Source organism: Seriola lalandi, unplaced genomic scaffold (genome assembly GCF_002814215.2).
Source record: "Seriola lalandi dorsalis isolate HSWRI2012SDOR001 ecotype SW California unplaced genomic scaffold, Sedor1 jcf7180002054474, whole genome shotgun sequence".
NCBI lineage: Eukaryota > Metazoa > Chordata > Actinopteri > Carangiformes > Carangidae > Seriola > Seriola lalandi.
In genome coordinates this window covers 546,556-566,187 of record NW_019525027.1, presented here as the reverse complement: position 1 = coordinate 566,187, position 19,632 = coordinate 546,556, and the positions used below count along the sequence as shown (strand labels likewise).

At 40.8% G+C, this 19,632-nt stretch overlaps 1 protein-coding gene across 2 annotated transcripts; it reads right to left on the bottom strand.

Annotated features, from left to right (window-relative positions):
• Positions 1–19,118, bottom strand: loxl1 (lysyl oxidase-like 1). 2 transcript variants are annotated; one of them, XM_023411983.2, is made up of 7 exons: positions 17,581–19,118; positions 12,361–12,469; positions 11,117–11,254; positions 4,818–4,974; positions 4,431–4,526; positions 3,943–4,058; positions 1–2,294 (listed from the first exon to the last, which is right to left on the bottom strand). In XM_023411983.2, the coding sequence occupies exons 1-7, from the start codon at positions 18,677–18,679 to the stop codon at positions 2,288–2,290; spliced, it is 1,722 nt and encodes a 573-aa protein (XP_023267751.1). In that variant the 5' UTR covers positions 18,680–19,118; the 3' UTR covers positions 1–2,287. The 2 variants fall into 2 exon arrangements, with proteins under 2 accessions (XP_023267751.1, XP_087031655.1); XM_087175529.1 differs by lacking the exon at positions 1–2,294 and having other exon boundaries at positions 3,939–4,058.
• Positions 19,119–19,632: the final 514 nt, after the last annotated feature.

Below are 19,632 nucleotides of genomic sequence, written 5' to 3'. Positions count from 1 at the left end.
AGATGTGTAAATGTATTTATTGTATATGACATTTTGACAGGTGTTCAACTGTAAGAGAAATACAAATTTCATCACCACATGTCAAAGATGCTGTATAACTGTCACCTACTCTTGTGCTGTCGTTCCACTGAGTGTCAGAATCACATGTTGATGCAACTTTCTCAGTGAGTGTACAGTATTATCATGAGCTACCAGAGTAAAAGACTTGTTGTTTTGGATCAAATTAAAGAACTGACTATTTACAGTACAATATAAAAGACCTATGGGTATTACTGTAAATTGGATACCAAAGAATAGGCCTATTCTACATTTAGAATAGAACGCCTGTTTCAAAAAGCATTTAAAATTGCAGAATGAAAACAAACTTAACCAAATTTAATGGTAAAAAAACAACTAATTTTGGCACTCTATCAATGTTTGATCAATACATACTGATCACACACTGTTACTGGTAAAAGATTGCTACTGAAAAAAAGGTTGCTTCACTAATCACACTCATGGATATCAAAGTAATTATCTTTAAGATTTTCATCAAATCCCATTTTTGCTACTATTTATGGTTGGCGTTTTTCATAATAGATGAAAAAGGACCAGCCACAGTGAAGTGTTGCACTCGACAGACTGTACAACTGTTACTGTGCCCTGCTGTTGTGTAAAACACTACTTGCACTATGTGCAGCATAAGATTATGGTTGCTCATGAAATGATGGAAGAGGGCCAATTATTGACTGACTCAAACATTAGTTGGTTTGGCTGCACTGTAACGAGATACACCACTTGCTCTCATGTTGTATTTCTTCAAAAGTTAAAGGAGTGAGTGCTACCCCCAGAATTATGGGATCTGTAGTAGTGAACCACAGCTGTATCAACCAGGAGTGAAATCTTAAGGATTATAAATTTAAATCTTTTGGAATATTAATTAATTAGTGATAGTCATCCCAAATCATGTGTTCTTTGATAAATCAGGGTTTCAGCTATGTGCTGCAACAGAATGGCAGGAGGCCACAGTCAGTAATTGCAGGGGTTTCCAATGGAAACCAAACACTTAACAGGAAACAACAGCTCACTCAGGTGGAGAGGTAGGTAGAGACGGCTTTCTGGCACTCTGCATTATCATACTAAGTCTGTAGCAGTAGTGTTTTTTCCAACAACACATTCTATTTGAATATTCAGATTATCAAGAAAATATATAAATTCATTAGATTTCACAAATTACAGTAACAGGTCAAAGTGGATAAACAAAGCACAGTAACAACAAAATATTCTCCATCATTAAAGTCATGCATCAGTGGAATATTTGTATATACATTCTTCAAAAGGTATAGATGACTCATGTGCCATCTGACCAGTGTTGGTAGTTGAAGAAAAGACCTCAAGACAGTGTAAGCATACAGTTTACATACTGTGAGTCTTGTTTTCTGGAAAGCACCCTTTTCTGCCAGTTGAGCTTCCTGTTCCTGTTTTACTGATATAAGAAATGACGAATGGGGACACAATGCCTATATCCAAGGATTTGGAGAAGTACAGCACCCAGTGCTGACAGTCTGTCTTTATGATGACTTACAATTTGACGGAGCTGACAAATGAAAATAGGACCTGCTTTCTTCCTCTTGGTGTTAACACAACATTAAACAGGATGTGCCCAGAGAATCACAGTATCCCAGCCTGACCCATTGAGGCAGTGGAGAGGAAAAAAAAAAAAAAAACTAACACATTAGGGTTCTTCTGAGTCACTGGGCATCTCTGTCTGTCCCCACACTGCATGGATAAATGCACTTGGGAAGACTTTGTCCCCTAATTTTATTTGTTGGATTTCTGCTGAACCCTGACTTGTGTGGAGCCACTCATTTATGCACCGGCACCATTTAATGCTTTATTTATAATTCAAACAAAGCCACTCTGTGGGGGGTCTGCATAGATATTTGTGTTCAGATACAGTAAACAACTTTTTGGAAAGTCAATGATGTGTCCTAGCATGTAACCAAACCAGACTGATAGCATTGCAGTATGAGAATTATAGTTGGTTGGACAATATTATAACATAGATTGCAGGGATCTGAACTGTTGGTTCATTATTGGGATATCAACGTGCAATATGCATTATGCAACGTTGTTTGTGTGTCTACTTTAAAACCCCACATTCTTATCAGTGCCAGTGGAGCCCTTGTTTGCCATGGGTCCAGGATACCAAAACAGAATAGTAGAGACAAACAACATCAACAATGAACCAACAACAAATGGATTCCATTCACATTTCACTCTAGTATGGCAGCCATCCAGTGCCTGATCAAGACCTGCAAAATAAACAGATAACAAAAACACATTTGTTCGAGGAACTGTAATGTTGCAGACTCACTGAAGGATTTTTATGCAATAAGAGATGCATACAGTAATGAATAAACAAACATGAATTATAAAACAGCACACAGATCTAGCTTAAAATGACATTTATGTTTTTTTTCTGTTCACATTTTCAGTACCTTTAGACCATTTTATAGATGTTCGATGTTCACACTGTAATGGCAAAACTGTACAACATCTCAAAAAAAATATGCAAAATTGTCGATTACCACTAAGAGGCTTGGCTGAAATGAATGACTAGACCATTATCACAAAAATAAATGTATGCCCAACTCTCCTTTGCTGCTTCCTACTGTTGCTTTAGGGTTCATTTCATGATTCGCAATCCAGGTGTTTTTATTGGTATATTAATGTGTTTTTTTTGTTATTGTGAGTTTGAGGTAGCAATTTGATATATAAAGATCGTAAGTGCTTCTTGTTATAATGACCGTAAATGACTGTTTACTAAGTCCCACCCCCCTTAGTTATTGTTGCTACACCAAGCTTTACCTTCTTGTACAGGCACATATGGAGGTTATAGTGATACATAACTAATTTACTGATATATAGTAATCTTTAAACAATGGGTCCTTGATTTCAGATTCCTTGTGATATTTCAGAAAGGATTAAAAAAACAACACCAGTGATTCACTACAGCCCTGTGTGCAGGCTTTGTTATATGGAGAATTTGAAAGCTTGACATTCCTAGCAATTATTTTTGTTGTGTTTAGACTTTTAATCAAATCAGGTTTTCATACTTTTGCTGTAATTTTAACAGACACAGAGGATAATGTCAATAACATCTCTGTTTTGTTATCAACAAGTGTACACAAACGCAGTTCATCAAAAACAAATCTAACTAAGCTACTTGTTATAAACAAGCTGGACTTTCATGTGCTATTTTGTTTAAAATCAAACAAACCCTATTAGTATGGACATAACATAATGTAAGTGGGTTTTTTTATAAGAAGCGGTTAAAATATCAGACTTAAATAATGGTGTGCTGTTAGCATCTGCTCAGTATGCAATTATTTTATTGCCGTCAGTATCTGACCATTATACCCAGCTTCCTGGAACTCTGGAAATGCTTTGGCAAACATATTTTTAAGTGAATGTTTCATTGTAGCAATGAAGCTAAGAGAGACCAACTGGAGTACTTGACCCAAGTCATTTAAAGAGGATATAATAGTGATTCTGAGTGCAATGATACACTTCCTAATAGCACTGTTGAAAGACCCCTACATCTCCCTTTGAGGGAAAATATGAAAGTTTCAGAGGCAATTCATTTTAACTGTAGAACATTATTCATTAAATCATCAAACATTTCAGCCAAGAACCCATTAAGTCTACAAAGTAATTCAAAACACTAAGACTCTTCATAAAACTGCGTTTAGCCGCCACCTTGTCATGTGGTTAACAGTAACTCATAGGTGTGAAAATGACACAAACCCTGACTCACAGTTTGCTTTCCAATGCTCATTCTACAACAGATATCTGAAAATTACCCAGAGATTAATTGTACAAAAAACATAACAAATACAATGAACAGTAAAATTAATTATCAGCTATTTGATAAAAAACTTTATGTTCTGTGTTACTTACTGTGCTATTTTGCAGTTAGTTGTTCTAACAAAGCGTCCTGTATAGTGAATGTTACACCTGACCACATTGTTGGTGAAGTCTGATTCCAGCACCAAGAATTTGGGATTAACCTGGAGCTGGAGACAATGGACAGAAGGCAAATTACAGTTCATCATAATCACACAATCTCAACAAACTTGCATCAAAAAATGTACTTGGGATAAATAACACTGAAAACCATCATATATAGATTTTTTTTGTGTGTGAACTGTACCTCTCGCAGCCATATTGGCCAGATAAAATATGCATGAAAAACAGACAATGTGATGGATGGGAAACCAATGCCACTGAGCCATGAAGTGCTGCAACTTAAAAAACTCTGGATAACTAGTAAACTAAAAACTTTATAACTTTATAACCCGGATTAATTTGTTTTGGTATAGATGTGACCCTGTGCTGTCCACAAACCTGCCATGTCAATGCACACCAGGTCCTCACTTGACTCTTACCTTCAGTATGTAGTTTCCAGGTTGGATGTCCGTGATATCGATCCATTGGCAGTCAATATCAGCATTGTATGTATCATAGCAGCCTGGGCTCAGACCCTGGAGAAACAGGGGGTGGGGGGGTGAGACACTGAGGAATACTGATCTGAGTCAAAAACAGTGGGAATTTTAAGTTGTGGTCAAAATGTATATATAATATGTTGCAACAAATATAACAGGTCAATGAATAACATCCTGCTGCAGCAACAACCTACTGTGGAGAGTGGATATTGACCTGGTGATTAATATAGCATGTGGTGGAAAGTGGACCAAAAGTATTGTGGGTGACCACAAAATCTATTCTCTATCTATTGTCACAATCTCCACTCATATTTCTGCTTGCTGTTTTACCTGAGTGTGAGCAGTGCAGGCGTAGCGCTTCAAATGGCCAAAGTCACAGGTGGTGTCCTCCAGACAGAAGCTAGCCTTGTGACCCTCCGCCACTTTACGGCCACTGCTGACCTCCAGCAAATCATAATGGCTGAACTCGTCCATACTGTGGTAGTGCCTATCAGATCAACATGCATGCAGTCAGAAATTAAACAATGAAAGAGTTCAAGATTGTTCTAGAATCAATCTGTTATGTCACATGTGCCTAGGCAATAATATTTAAGCAGAAGTTTATCAAGCCATTTTGTTTAAATTCCGTTTATCAAAATTAAGTGTAGAAACTCTAAATTCAACCTGTTGACCTCATCTGTTAACATTTCTGTAAGTGATGTTGCACCTTGACTGAACACATCATTAAATATGAAAGGACAATGGATACTAATTAATGGAAGCAATAAAGTATTGCTGAGGCACGGCATTAACACCCTAATGATGTATGATTGTTGTTAATTAGCTTGTATCAGTCGGCAAGATCAGAGGTGTTTGTGTGTTTGTTGGTGTGTCGGCATTTACGTTTTTTTTTTTTGTGTGTGTGAGTTCGTGTGTGCTTGTGGATATTTTAAAGCTGCCTGCACATATTTGCGCGAGCATGTGTAAGTTTGTGTGTGTATCATTGTAAGAGCGCATTTGTGCGTGCGCTGGTTTCAGTGTGTTTGTGTGTGTTTGCACAGCTTTAGCAGCTTAGGAAAGCCTGGATGCACATGGCCACTGATCATCTCAACTGAACCAGAATATGAACCAAGTGACTCAGAGTGAGTGAGTCTGTCAATGAGCTGCTCCATTTGACATCATCTGCAATATTAAGTGCGTCATGGCTTGGACCTCTCTCAGATGCCAAAGTGACCTGAGATGCTGTTCACTTTCTTTTTTTTTTTACAAGCCTGCTCTGAACATAATTGTGGTACATGCTAACAAGTGTATATTTGCACTGAGCGCTGTGACAACATAATTCCATGTTGATGGGGAAAGCTCTACTTTTGCTCATTATTTTGATGGATTTATGCACAGCAGCAGTAACTGAATTATTGAAACACACATAAAATTATTATAAAAATGCCCTACAGTCCCATTTGCCTTTTTTTGTTTCCCCTCATCTACATGATTGGATGTTGCTATGTAGCAGCTTAATTGTTCTAATTTTTCCATTTATTTCATAAAAAGATGCATCTAATAAAAATACTACAAATGCAAATTCAAAGCTGTTTTTTACAGTGATTTTTGTTTCTGTGTGCACACGTCTGAACAGCCCTGTCTGCCAGCATTAAATCATTACTGCAGTGGATGTTGTGGAGTATACTGTATACCAGATATACTATGTCATATGAACATAGCAGTAAATTGAGCTGTGTGGTCAGAAATCCTTAAGGTAAGTGATACGCTTTAAGTGGAGTGAATACAGGCACAAACCTCATGGAATCAAGTGTCTGTTGTGGAGGACGTGGAGCTGTGCTGAATATGAAGCATGGCTGTCAGGTCTCTGGCCATGACATCATTTGTCACAGGCACCAACATATGCAATATGTTACGAATGAGAATCTGGTCTTTATATCTCAGACAGCAAAATTTCTAGGCTACAGTACGTAGGATTTTCTCTGCATACGTATTTGAAAATGTTCACATAGCCAAATCTATGACAATCTAATGCACCAGCTTAACAATAAATCCCTCCTTTATGAGGCTCAGAGAGGTGTTTAACTAACTCTGTGGCCACTTTGTTTCTGTTTTGCTATTGTATTCCATTGTACCGTTGCATAGCATTGTATGTATCATAAGTTGTTTATGATGTTTTGTTCTACCCACTGACAAAATGCTCAACATTAGTGTTTACAGCACATATAACTGTATATTAACAATGCAACAATTAACTGTATCTAAATATCTGGGAGTCATTAACATACAGCATCATAGTGTTATGATTAAGGCATGCCGCCAGCTGCTAAATTTCCTCATTTGAGACACAGATAAAGATTTTTTTTAATGAAAACAACCAAGAGTAAGAAAGTTTCCAGCTTCTAATTAGAAAGTACTGGAAATCTGTACTTGTTAGATTAGGTAGTTACCTATTTTCACATATCATATAGAAGCTCTACCTTCCCTTGTCGGAAAAAATATAGCTGTCATTTTCAATATAGGGTTTCCTCTCATGTTACCAAAGTTGCTTGTGATAAAAAAAAAATAGATGAATTAATTAATTGAAAAAAAAAAAAACACATAAGAATTAGCAGAGTCATTTTTCCTAAAGTTCTGATGAAGCTTGAAAGCAGACAAGGTATGAATGATCTAGAAACTAGAGAATAGAAAGCAACACCTCTTTAAACTGCCAAGAACTCTTTAAGATACAATAACAGCCTGCAACAACGTGACAATGTTCTTTAAGATGACACCCAACTGAAATGATACAGCACAGGATTTAAATACGCCTTCTCGCATTTATTGAAAGTATTTATTTCCATTATTCACTGACTCTTAAATTACTCCACACAGTATACTTAAGTGGTGTTGACTTTAGTTGTTGTAGCAGGTGAGGTAACCACTGGATCTCTTACAGTCAGACAAACTCAGACTATATAAATATTGCCCTTTCGCCTTACTTCATGGCCCATGTTTCGACATAGCAACAGCTTTTACTGGAACAGTCATTAAAGATTGAAGGATGACTTGGAAGGAAAAGTGGGTACTTTCCACTGATGGAGCAAGTGACCATTCAAGGACTCATTCTTTCCATAGGAGAGGCAACCAATTAGTAGTTACTCTCAGGTAGAAACCTGTCTGCTGTTATCTGGGGACTACCTTTAGCGTAACTATGAGCATAAATTACTCTCCTGTCTCTGTTGACATGCAAATGTATGTGTGTGTGTGTGTGTGTGTGTGTGTGTGTGTGCGTGTGTGTCTTTTTCATAGGCTTATTTTATGTGGGGCACATGGTTATGCATTAAATTTGTGCGACGCATACATGTATGTGAGTAGATACATTCACATGTGTATGAATCAGAGCAGGAACTGGAGGGCCTGGAATTTTGAAGCACAGTCTTTGTTTGTGTCCCAAACCTGGCATTCATTTCAGGGGCAATCTTGAGATGATTATCTACAGTATATGTGTGTATGTGTGTGTGAAATAGAAAGACAGAGTACAGGGAAGCAGAGAAAAAGATTGAGAGTGGGAGGAGCTGGACTACGAGGTGCTTGGAAAGGTCCCCAGCCTCCTTGGATTCCTGGATCCCCTCACTGACTATGTCAACTATAGAGAATGTAGTGTTGGAAGGATACATAAAGGATTTAACAAGAATAGCTTGTGATCGTAATATACAAAACATTCCAGGTTGTCTTCGTAGTCATGAGTCATTTTCCACTTGTGCTGCAACAAACAAGACTTTGAAGGTTTCTCAGATCACAGTTTGTGTTGTAAAACACAGATGACTATAGTAGGTTCTTTGAGAACTATCCAGCAGTGGCCTGACATTTGCCTTCTGTGAAGTGCAGTCAGGAATTGAAGACATATGTCAAAGCACCTGCACAAATAGCAGCCATGATCTTTGACCACAAAGGTCACATAGCTTACTGAAGCTGACTGAGATAAATAAAGCATAAGCTGAAGAATTATTTTATTAACTTTTGTAATATCAAAAATAAAAGTTAAACCAAACAAATCAAACACTTTTAATAACTTCCCATGCCTCTCACGCTGATTGGCATGAAAAAATAAGTTCTACGTGGAATTCTGTGTACTCATTTGGGTAAGAAAAATACACAAATTCCAACATTTTCACAGCCTATGATACTCAAGAGGATGCTGTTCCCTTTCTTTCTTCTAATACTCAAGCGAGAACGATAGGAGTGAATGTAATGAAAAGCAAAACTGTCAACTACACAGCTTATTTGACAAAAATGTAGGGCAGGAAAGTTTATTGTAAGAATCTGGGCTAGAGATTTTCTTCCCCTAAAGAGATTTCTTTGTAACCAAACACTGCGTCCCAGTAACCCACATCCATGCCATCATACTTTAGCAGCTGTGTGATCTGGTGTCACAGATTGACAGGAAAAATGGATTGATTTGTCATTCTGATCACACAGCCAGTGGAGTGATTGCCTTGGCTTACTGCCCCCTGGGAACCACTGTGTAAATGCAGACTGATGTCAGACAGCAACAACACTGCCAATCTCCTAACGGCCAGTCAACATTCCTCTAAGATGAGGATAGTAAAGCAGAGCCTGGCACTAGCGTCAGTGGGCGGACTTGCTGAAATTGAGATAAGAGCCAGTCTACATGGAATATAATGTCATAAAACAATGACGATAGCCTCAGAATCACCTCATCAGCAGTACCCCAGAGATGTTCAGTCTAAGCCACGGCTGCCTCGCTAAACCAACTAAAATCTGTCCACTGAGGAAGACACAATGAGAAAACTGCTTTCTGAATTGATCAAACCCACAGAGCTAAATACCATAATTTTTTCTGTGATGTGAATTTAGAGTGTTTTGTCCTGCTCTATTTCACGCTGGGTTGGCTCTCAAATGAACTCTATAGGTTTGACCCCTCCTCCCACCCCACCCCACACCCCCACCCTCTCTCCTCTTTAGACGAGAATAACGTAATATACTGTGTGTGTGTACTTTCTCAGCCAACCAGGGCAGGCTTTGTCCTTTCCTGCACTGTAACCATATAGGGCACAATATGGGGCTTATGACTGTATGACACCCAATCTGCATTCACCTTCAGTCAAATGACTTTGACATGCACCACGTCAACTTTCTGGATATGGACTCTGAATGTGCCTTCCAACACTTTGGGCTGTTGCTGTGCAGCAAGGGTGTGCTGGTATGAACCAACAACCACACAGTGTTGTACTTCAGAGAACAGAGAACTCTCACTACCCTGAAAACCCACCATGAACCCAGACATTTAAAGTTCCTCTACAGATATGTTTTAAACTATGTAAAAATACTCTGCCATGATTAATATTTTGTTTAACATGGTTTTCCTACATAAAAAGTGAAAAAAAAAATAGCAAAACTGGGACTGGAAGCACATCTACTCTTACTTTCTCTTTGAGAAATCTGGATCAGACATTGTGCCCCACCACCGCTGCTTAAGTTACTTTGAAAAAGCAGAGCGTATCAAGATGGTTAACGGAAGAAACAGCGTGAGTCTCTGCCACACATATTTGAGCGTCAGTCTGACCCAGACTCTGGAGTTTGCTGGGGTGTGAAGACAGTAGCAGTAGTATCAGAGCAGGAAGTGTAATTATTTGTTTGTTAGCTTGTATCTGGCGGTGGCTGTGTTAGTGGCTCTGTTACTGCAAACTCTTGCTCTCTGTAATGGCGACAGGTGGATATCAAGCATGGTTAGCGTGAGAGGAAATACTGGAGAGAATCAGCTACATGTTTGAGCCTCAGTCGGACCCAGACTCAGATGAGGAGAATATCAGAACAGTTAGTGTAGTTAGCATCTTTTTTTGTTATGTTTTAGCTTGTAACCGGCAGTGGCTGAAGCAGCATTAAGGCAATTGTGCTAAGGCAAATTCTAACTCTCTGTACTGACAAGGCGTCCGGTTTAGTAAGCCCACCCCGGCCCAGCAAGTTGACAAGATTGGTTCCTTAGTTATATGACGTATGAAACCCCGGCTGTCTGAATCATTGGTTCACTGCAGTTCCAAGGTGGAAATACGCAGTCATGGCGCTGACTGCTTATTTTGGTCGTGATATGACTTGTATTATATAAAAAACATCATATGGACATGTTAACAAGGTTAGAAACTTGATATTCATTGGAAGGGGTCATTAGAATATTAGTACCAAGTTTTTAATGTCCATGGGGTGGCACATTACCAGAGAAACGGCAACTGCACCCTAATTTTTATAAACCAGGGCTTCATCCAGTCATTTACTCATTAAACTCTTTCTTCTTCTGGTGTCCACCGAGATGTAGTGAGGCCAGCTGGGGTTATTAGTTTGGGTTACATCCAACTCCCAGTGATGAGAGGGTGAGTGCTGCTGTGCCTGTATTATACAAAGTCTTTAAGGTTTTAACTAGAGGTGTTCACCACGTATCATCAGCCTTTCAAAGTGAACACCCACTGTCATGTCAGTCAGTAGTTGTAGTAGTTAGGTTTCGTACAAGCTACATACATTGTAAATACATTCTGTTATAATGAAATCAGATGTTTACTAACTAACTCTCTGGCTACCACAGCGGCTGATGCTGTAGTGACTAAGGCGTGAGTAGGTGATTGGGTAAAATCTGTTTTGTATTAAGCACTTACTGATGACAGCTATGCCACTCCCAGGTATGACGTGGCCTGTTAGGCATGAAGTCGGCGGTGCCCTTGTTCTTCACCCTCTGTGGGAAACGCAGCAGGACCCGTACATCATAGTCGGTGGCCTCAGGGCTATAGGCAGAGCTGAATGGTGGACACATACAACAAGACAAAAAGCGGTGAGGGAAACTGCACAAGTGGCTTCAAAAAGTATGTCGGCATATCTGTTTCTCATAACTAAGTCAAGGAAAGGAAAAAAAAAAGAGCAAGACTGTAAAGGCTTGGAGGCAGGAGAACAGCTACTAAATAATTCATTCTACAGATTACAACCATCTCTCCAAACACACAGTTTCAACATGGGGAGAGGGAACACCGTGTTGTACAATACACTTTTTTTGTGCGTGAAAAAGGAGGCACAACCTCGAGTTCACAGTACCACTGAAGATCTAAGCCATTCGTCTTGTGGCTGTTGTTGACACTGGAGTGTATGGCAAATTACAACAGCCCATCTGTCGGTGATTGCTGCAAACTCAGACAGGATATGAAAGGGCTTTGAGGGATGGCTGTGCTTGTGATGGGAAGAGGGCAAATAGAGCAGCCATGGGGACAGCGCACTTCCATCATTTCAATAGTGTCCTTAGTGCACTGACAGTCAAAGGGCCCAGGTCCGCGGCTCAGGGGATGCTATCTGCCAACACAGAGAAATGAAACTCGCGGCAGCCTGCATCCCTGAAGGTGACCGGGATTTAGTACACTTGTGTTGTGCTGTTGGTCAACTTTTTTCATTATTTCTTTTGGATATTATTGCACAGAATGGGTATAATTCTGAAGGTTACATTAGAATTGTGGATGGTTCACTCACTGGTTAATTTTACCCAAAGGTGAAGCAGCTTATAAAAAATTGTAATTATAAAAGAATTTACATTTTCTTGATCCGGCACAGGGTATAGGCTGGACGCACAACTAGTCTATCAAGAGGCTACACTAAGACAGGAAACACAATTGATTGTTTCCAATTTAACATAACTTTAATATCTATGGACAAATACTAACCACTGAGTCATGATGCTGCCCTTAAGATGTAGCAGAAACCATTGAAATGAGAACATTGTCATTAACATGAAAAACAGAACTGATAGGGCCAAGAACATTTTTGATACTGCGACAGCAGAATGAACTCACTGAAAAAGTAAAGACATGTATAAATAAATAAATGTAAGCCAGTAAAGGACATCCAGAATTGGGTTTACCTTGACAGACATTTTTCCTCTGCAGCGCATCGGAGAGAATACATGTGGGCTCTCTGGATGTAGGTGGAAGCCTGGACATAATTGGGATCAGGAACCAGGTCAGGCAAACCTGAAATGATAGACAGACTGCTCAGTCTATATTGTCATTGTCCATTGTCAGAACTTTGCTACTAAACAGAACAATAGTTTCTTCACAAATCACACAAAGCTGCTCATAAGTGTAATTACTTATACACATTATTAGAATAATGTTTGTAAGTGTGGTTAAAGGTCACAAAATGAATTTAGAGCACTGTTATTATGATCTCATTCATAACTAAAGTAATCCAGATGTCAATGATTGATCATTTAATGACAGGTCGCCTTTTGATCTCTTAATTCCAGCCAAACCGCCAGTGAGCTCTTTTGCATATTTGTCATCAATTTTTTATTACCTGGTAAATATGGTGGTGCTGATGGAGGATATGACGGGCAGTAAAGCAGTAACAGGGCCCACAGTTCATGATTGGGTCACTCTAGATAAATCCATTGGCCACTAATTACTGTGCATTCCAGATTATTATCATGGTTTTCTAATGAGACGCTTTTGCTCACATGCCTCTCAGACAGGGGTGAGTTTGGGGAGAGAGAAAACAAGGGTTACATTTTGGATTTTTCCAAATGTAACTACATCTACAGTGCATCCATTTTCAGTGTTGAATACATTTCATTTTCAACCAAATGTATCTTATTACTAGGGAAAAATGTCCCAATACTTGTTTGCTTTCTTGGCTATGATGTGTGATGTGATCTTTCATGACACTAATCTTAATATGCATGTGCCACTTCATCTTAACATTTAACATAGCAAACATAGCATGACTACTCATATCTGTTGGGGATAAGGCTAAACATGGGAATATCTCAGTAACATTATCACAGGAGATCTTGCTGCAATGCAGCCTGTGTTTTTCTTACATTAGTTTCTGAAAACAAGTGACAGAGATGAAGAGATGTAGAAAGGCATAGGTGCACAGAGATACAACGAGAGAGCCAGACAGAGACAGAGTGAGGGAAAACATGCATACCAGGGTAAAACAACAGTGATCTCACACCACTCCTGATTTTAAAGTGGGCCACTGTCCAAATCTGTCAGAAAACCAGAGGAATGAGTAAAAAAAAGAAAAGCAGGCCTGACTTGTCAGAGTAAATGTCTTTCTGTGTAGTTCCCAATGAAGGCCATACCAGCAAGGGTCTCTGGCATAGCTTATCACCCCTCTCTACTGAGCTCACAAAGGCCAGACACGCTTTAATGTGAGATTGTTCAAACAACTCAAAGTCAAACCTTCTGACCTCTAAGCCTGTAAGCATTAATGAAATCAAAAATGATGTACAATCTTTAATTTCTGTTGTAGCATGTTTTAACAAAGGAATAGAAGATGATTAAATAATGTTATCTTTTGATTTTAGTCTAGCATGAGGGGCTTTAGTCATGGTTTGTTTATGGAAACCAGATAGGAAGCTTCCTCTTTCATAGTTGCCCATGTTTAACAACCAGCTGAGTATCCCCTCCCCAGCTGCAAGTTTAAATAAGGGCACTGCGTTTGCGGGCACTGTGTAAACATCCCATCTGACAGCTCTCTCTGAGGCAGACATATAGGACAGGGGGAAGCGTCGTGGGGCAGACCACGTAAACACTGTAAGACCAGTGTGAAACGCAGAGGTTTTCCAACAGCAACTCTGTTTTTTTTCTCCTCACCCTAGGAAGGCTTTGTTCTCTGCCCCCTAATCTTTTGAAATGTGAAATTGGGTCTCTTTCAGAGGGATAAAATGTATTGAGAAGCCAAAGCTGATCAGCTCTCGACAGCATGTGACAAAGCCACACATTACATTCTAAGTGGGGCACGGAGAGAAGAAACTGGTTCTTGCCAGGCTTTTTATACCATCTAATATGGCATAATAAAAGACACAAGGGCTCCCTCTCTAGATACTCCTGCTTTAAGCTATAGGCCGTTTAGCTGCAGACAACTGACAGATTGAAATACTTGGAATTCATTGAGGTCATTTTACAATGAAAAATGAAAAATCACAACAGCATCAATATGGAAGATTCTACTGTCAAAGCTTCCTTTGTCAGGCAGTATATACTCTCTACTTTCTCTTGCATCTTATCTATTTTCATGATTATCAGCCACTCTGCTTTTGGTTGTCAGTTGACACATTAAAGATTCATTTCAGCAATGATGAGGTACCAAAACTTCCTTTCCAATTTGAAGATATCATGGTAAAACTAATGAGTGAAATAACTGTGGTGCTGCCTTGATGAATTAATCTACCAATTACAGTTTAATTATTCTAACCAATCACTGCTGGTGGCTTTGTCAGGGAATATGAGAGTAAGGAAGAGTGAGATGAAATGACAACGTGCTGCAAAGGGCATAGTTGGGACAATATGCAGACGTTTTAAACCAATCTTTGCCATGACACTTCATTAAAGACAATTCATTATTCACAAAACCACTGCAACACTGCAGCTTTCAAAACTAGAACACACTCAAAGAGAGAATACCATCACCAAGGCTGCACTATTCAAGTCAGATTACTCTCAGCAGCGACTTGGTTAGAGTACAGCTAACACAGAGTAAAGTCCCCTTGAATTTGTTTGCAAATAAGACTCACTGTTCTTTGTTAGTTTGCCTAGTGGTAGAAAATAAGTATTTCTCAGGAAAAAAAATCGAGAAAGTAGATTGTGGCTGAGATTCAGGGGCACACCTTCCACTTCAGTCTAATTAGAACTGGTGTTTTGTGCTCAACTAATTTGCAACAGGAAATAGGTTTTGAAAGAAACGCTGTGCCAACCGGACTCAGTTTTTTCATAAACTAATAAGGAAATGTTGTCATTTAACACGTAGAACAAAAATATTGCTACATTTGTTTTTTACCAGCATGTCCAATCTTACAATACAACACCATGTTGTAGTGATTATGTCACATGTATGTTTAACAGGGAAAAAGTGGTAATCAACATTTAACTAAAAACCATGATCTTTTTTCAACCTTAATCAAAGTGCTGTTATTGCCTGAAACAAACCACAGAGGGGAGGCAGGATGCAAACCCTGGGTTCTGGTGTGCGCTTAGTTCACCCACCATCCAGCCCAACCAGTGCGACTCCGGTGCGGTAGATAAATGTAACACTTCATTCACTCCACACAACTTTGCCTCTGAAAGTAATCCAGGCAGAGGTTACAGTTGTCTGTTTGCACCTCGTGTCAACTGCACATGACTTGTGGTCATTGGCCCCATTGATGTCAAATGATGTCAGAGCCAGTGTGAGAGAGGAGACACTTGCAAACTTGATAGACTGCTCCAATTTTACACATGTAGTGAAATCTATTTGCTTAACACTTCAAACACACAGTACATACACTGTGTTGAGTTTTAGCTCTCCTCCTGCCACACTCTGCTGTGTGTGTTAAGCCCTATTCACACAGTGAGATTCTGTTAACAGGTTGTCTGTGGAAACATTTGACAACTTGAATGGGCAGTGACTGTGCACTGGAACTTGATTCATGGAATTAAACTTAATCACTGCAGTTATCTGGTTGGTTACTCATGGTAATGCTCGCCAGCTCGTCAACCTTAGTTGCACCTTTATGAACTGACCTTAGTTGGCTACACATGATGAGATAGACTGAGAGACTTTATCTGAATTATTTCATGAGCAACCTGGAGATTGAAACTGATGTTTTTTTGATTCTTCAATTCTTCTTCTCTGATACCTCACAACATTGTATTTAAAGAAAGTGGTATACAACTTCCCTTTCATGTTAGTTTTAAACTTGTAGATCACAATAGTTATTACAATACAAAACAAATACAAAACAGCCTAATGCCCTGCGATGAAGCGATGCAATAAAAATGTCAGCTGCTCCCAATGGCTGAATCTTTATCACAATGATTACTGAGAGCACTAAGGCCTCTGCACATATGTTGGCTTTTTGTGCTGTTAGAAATGGCTCCCAGCTCTAGAGTGTCTAATGAATGGTAGCACTCTTGAGAGACCGCTGCACAGTAAGGTAGATTACTGGGTAAAACAGAGGGTAAATCTGCATCATCAAGTGTCTGAGCATTTCGTTGGAGGCCCTCATCTCCTCTCAGCTCAGACCAGACGCAGCCTCCGGCGGTCAAAACACAGAGAAAGTTCACATGTTGTTTGCATTTAGCTAAGTCATTTTTTCCCACCATAGACAATAACAGAAACTTCTTCCTCCTTAGCAATGACAGTGTTATTAAAATAAATGTGACAAATTGCTAATAGATCCAAAGAAACCTGTTTTTTCTCAGTCAGGGTTCTGTGCATATACATGTTCTGACACTCCTCACCCCCCCTCGACCACTCTGCCTGAATATTTCTTTGATTTCCTGTAGCTGAAGCAATGGACCCCATGTGTTACTGGGACTTTCCACGCTCTCCTTCCCCCTCAAGGAGTGGTGAAGAACTGTATCCCCCCCTCCTCCCTTGTTTCCCCTCTCCTGTCCTCAAGCCGTGGAGGCAGCCACTGCCCACCACCCCCACCCCCATGTCACCAGCCCCCCAACCCCTATGAGGTCACCACCACCATTACCAAACTCCACACGACTCACGAACCAGTCTCCTCTCTTGTAGCACAGAACTCCCCCCACAAAATAAAAAACACAGTGGTTCTTGTGTGTGCTCTCTGTACATTGGCAGGACTTGCTCAACACCTGGTTTCAATAATCATACAAGTGGGAAAAGATGAACCTTGTGTCCGCCTTGCTTTGTTTGTAAACTGGAAAAGCGGCTGAATTTTAAGCAGCTGTTTCATTCTGATGACTTCAGACCTCTGACAAACATGAAAGAGGAATATTGGAGAAACACGATTGTGTAATTGGGGGGGGGGTTGGTGAGCTCTCTACACCCCTGGGTTTTGCATATTTCAAACTCATATGTCCAGCAATAACAGAGATCACATGGTGAGCTTTTCATTTTCTGCCTCAAAGACAGAAATACCTTGGATGAATGCCTACAAGTGAAAGCGCTCCATTTTTCCCCTGGAAATGTGAAATATTTTTGTTTAATCTGCAGCTATTGTCACTCTTCTCATGTCTCACAGCCTCTCCTAATATTATCAAGATGTGGCCAAACTTCCTGGACAAAATGGGAAATAAAGGACACATTGTTTTAGTTCACAAACACCCAAACAGACACTTTACTGTACCTCTCTGCTCTGGTCGGTACACACTCCCAACGTTCATACTGGGGTTCTCCAGGGCAGAGTTGGGAGAATTTCTGCCTGGAGCAATGGGCTGCATGAAAGGAGGCTGGGGTCTTCCAAATGGGGGAAACTGCTCATACTGTGGGCTCCTGATTGGTTGTTGACCAGCTGATCCTGTCCTGTCCACTATCATGGTTGTGGCCTGGTTGGCATCGGGGGCAGGGATGGCAGGGAGTGCAGGGGCAGTGTCCTCGTTGTAGAGACTGTGGGTGTATCTGTGGTCCAGACCATCTGCAAATGGTGGTTGGGCAGCACGTGCAGGAACCGCAGGATTGGACCCGTAGCTGTAAGATTGGTAGTAGCGGTAGCTGTCGTCAGTAAAATCAGAGGGCGAGCCTGGGAGCACTGGGGCCAGACCACCACCTACATACCCCCCTCCAGTATAAGCCCGGCCAGCACCGTATCCTCCACCGCCATATGCCCCACCGACAGCAGGCTGAAAGGGAGGCTCATAGCTCCTGGCTGGTCCCTCTACGTAACTAGGGTCGTAAGGTACTGGTTGGAAGGGAGACTGCTGAGGAAGAGGGTACTGTGGGTATGACGGTACATTATAAGAGGATGCAGAGAAAGATGATGATGACGATGAAGATGAAGACCCTGCAGATTGCCTGAAGCGAGTGGATCCCTGGAACTGGCCTCCACCTGTGCTGCCTGTGCTTTGTCTCCAATTGTCAGGCACTTGCCCAAAGCCAAAGGGATGCCTTGCCTGCCCGCGGACTGTCTCAGAGGATCCTCTTGATGGAGCCTGTCGGCGGACATTGCCTCCCTGAGGTCTACCTGAGGAGCGTGGGCGAGAATCTGCCACAACCACCCTGGGACCTCTGTCCTGGGTTCCTGTCCCAGCAGGGACATATTCAGCTCCACTGTTCATCAGGCTAAACACCCGACCATTGTTCTCCCACTGAATCACCTGCCTCCATGGAGTGGCAGCGCTGTCCTGCCCCTGGCTGCGACTCCCCTGCCCCTGAGTCTGTGTGGCAACCTGAGCCTGCCCCGAGCCCAACAGGACGAATACCATACATGCCACAACAATATGCAACATACCGGCTCCAAAGATGCCACAGCTCACCACACAGGAAAAAAAAACAAAAAACTCTCCAAGTCCACAAGAGGCTGAAACTCAAACCACCTGTAGCTCTGTCAATAAAACATGTGTATCCTCTTCCCGCGGGTACAGCGCTGGTGTGAGTGTTGAGACAGATGCAGGGTTGAGAAGTAAGCCTGTGGTTGAGTGCATCTGCAGGTCTTCACTGGCAGCAGTAGACAAGGTTGAACATGCATACAGGGGCAATAACACGCAGGAGAGTGAAAGTGGGCTTCAGAAGACCCACTGGTGGCGTTACCGTGTGTTGGTGCTATGAGAATATGTCCTGACTTCTTGTTGGTGTGCTGGCCCGCCTGTCAGTAGACTGAGCATTGCTCTCTGCCTTCTGGAAAAAAGTGCCTGTGCACTGCACGACTGCAAGCTTCTATTTGCCTGATTGCTTACAATGGGCTGTGAAAAAAATCTCAAACTTTTTTTTTTTTTTCTTTTTTTTTTTTTTTTACACAGAGGTCCCACATGGCCCTAGTGCTAGTGATGTTTCCTGGCCTGCAGCAGCTAGGGCTCCAGAGTCAACATTACCATCTGCAAAGGCATTCAGACATACTGTATAACACTTCTCACTTTCAATGGCTTTAATTCTTTTCTCATGTTGTACAAGCAAAGAACCGGACAGTGTGATCCTGATTTTTCCACAGGTGTTTCAAAGGCTTGTAATGTTGTTACTTTGCCTTTAAACCTTTAAAATTTACAGTAACCATGTGCAGATGGGAAATTACCTAATTGGTAACAGGGGCATGCTGTCACAGAGAGCCACTTTGTGCCATATCCTTCCGTAAAATATAGTATAAAGAACTGTTGAGGTACAGTAAGTCATCTGTTTGCACAAACAATGAGCAAATAATCGGAATATACTGCCTGGAAATATTCAATATGACCTTATATGCATGAAT

Bases quoted from the DNA above. Each gene is read 5' to 3' on its own strand.
- loxl1 (XM_023411983.2), bottom strand. From the start codon at position 18,679: ATGTTGCATATTGTTGTGGCATGTATGGTATTCGTCCTGTTGGGCTCG. The intron at 12,470-17,580 runs GTACAGTAAAGT...CTATCATTTCAG, and splicing joins GTACCGACCAGAGCAGAGAG to GTTTGCCTGACCTGGTTCCT. The intron at 4,059-4,430 runs GTAAGAGTCAAG...CATTGTCTCCAG, and splicing joins CTGGAAACTACATACTGAAG to CTCCAGGTTAATCCCAAATT.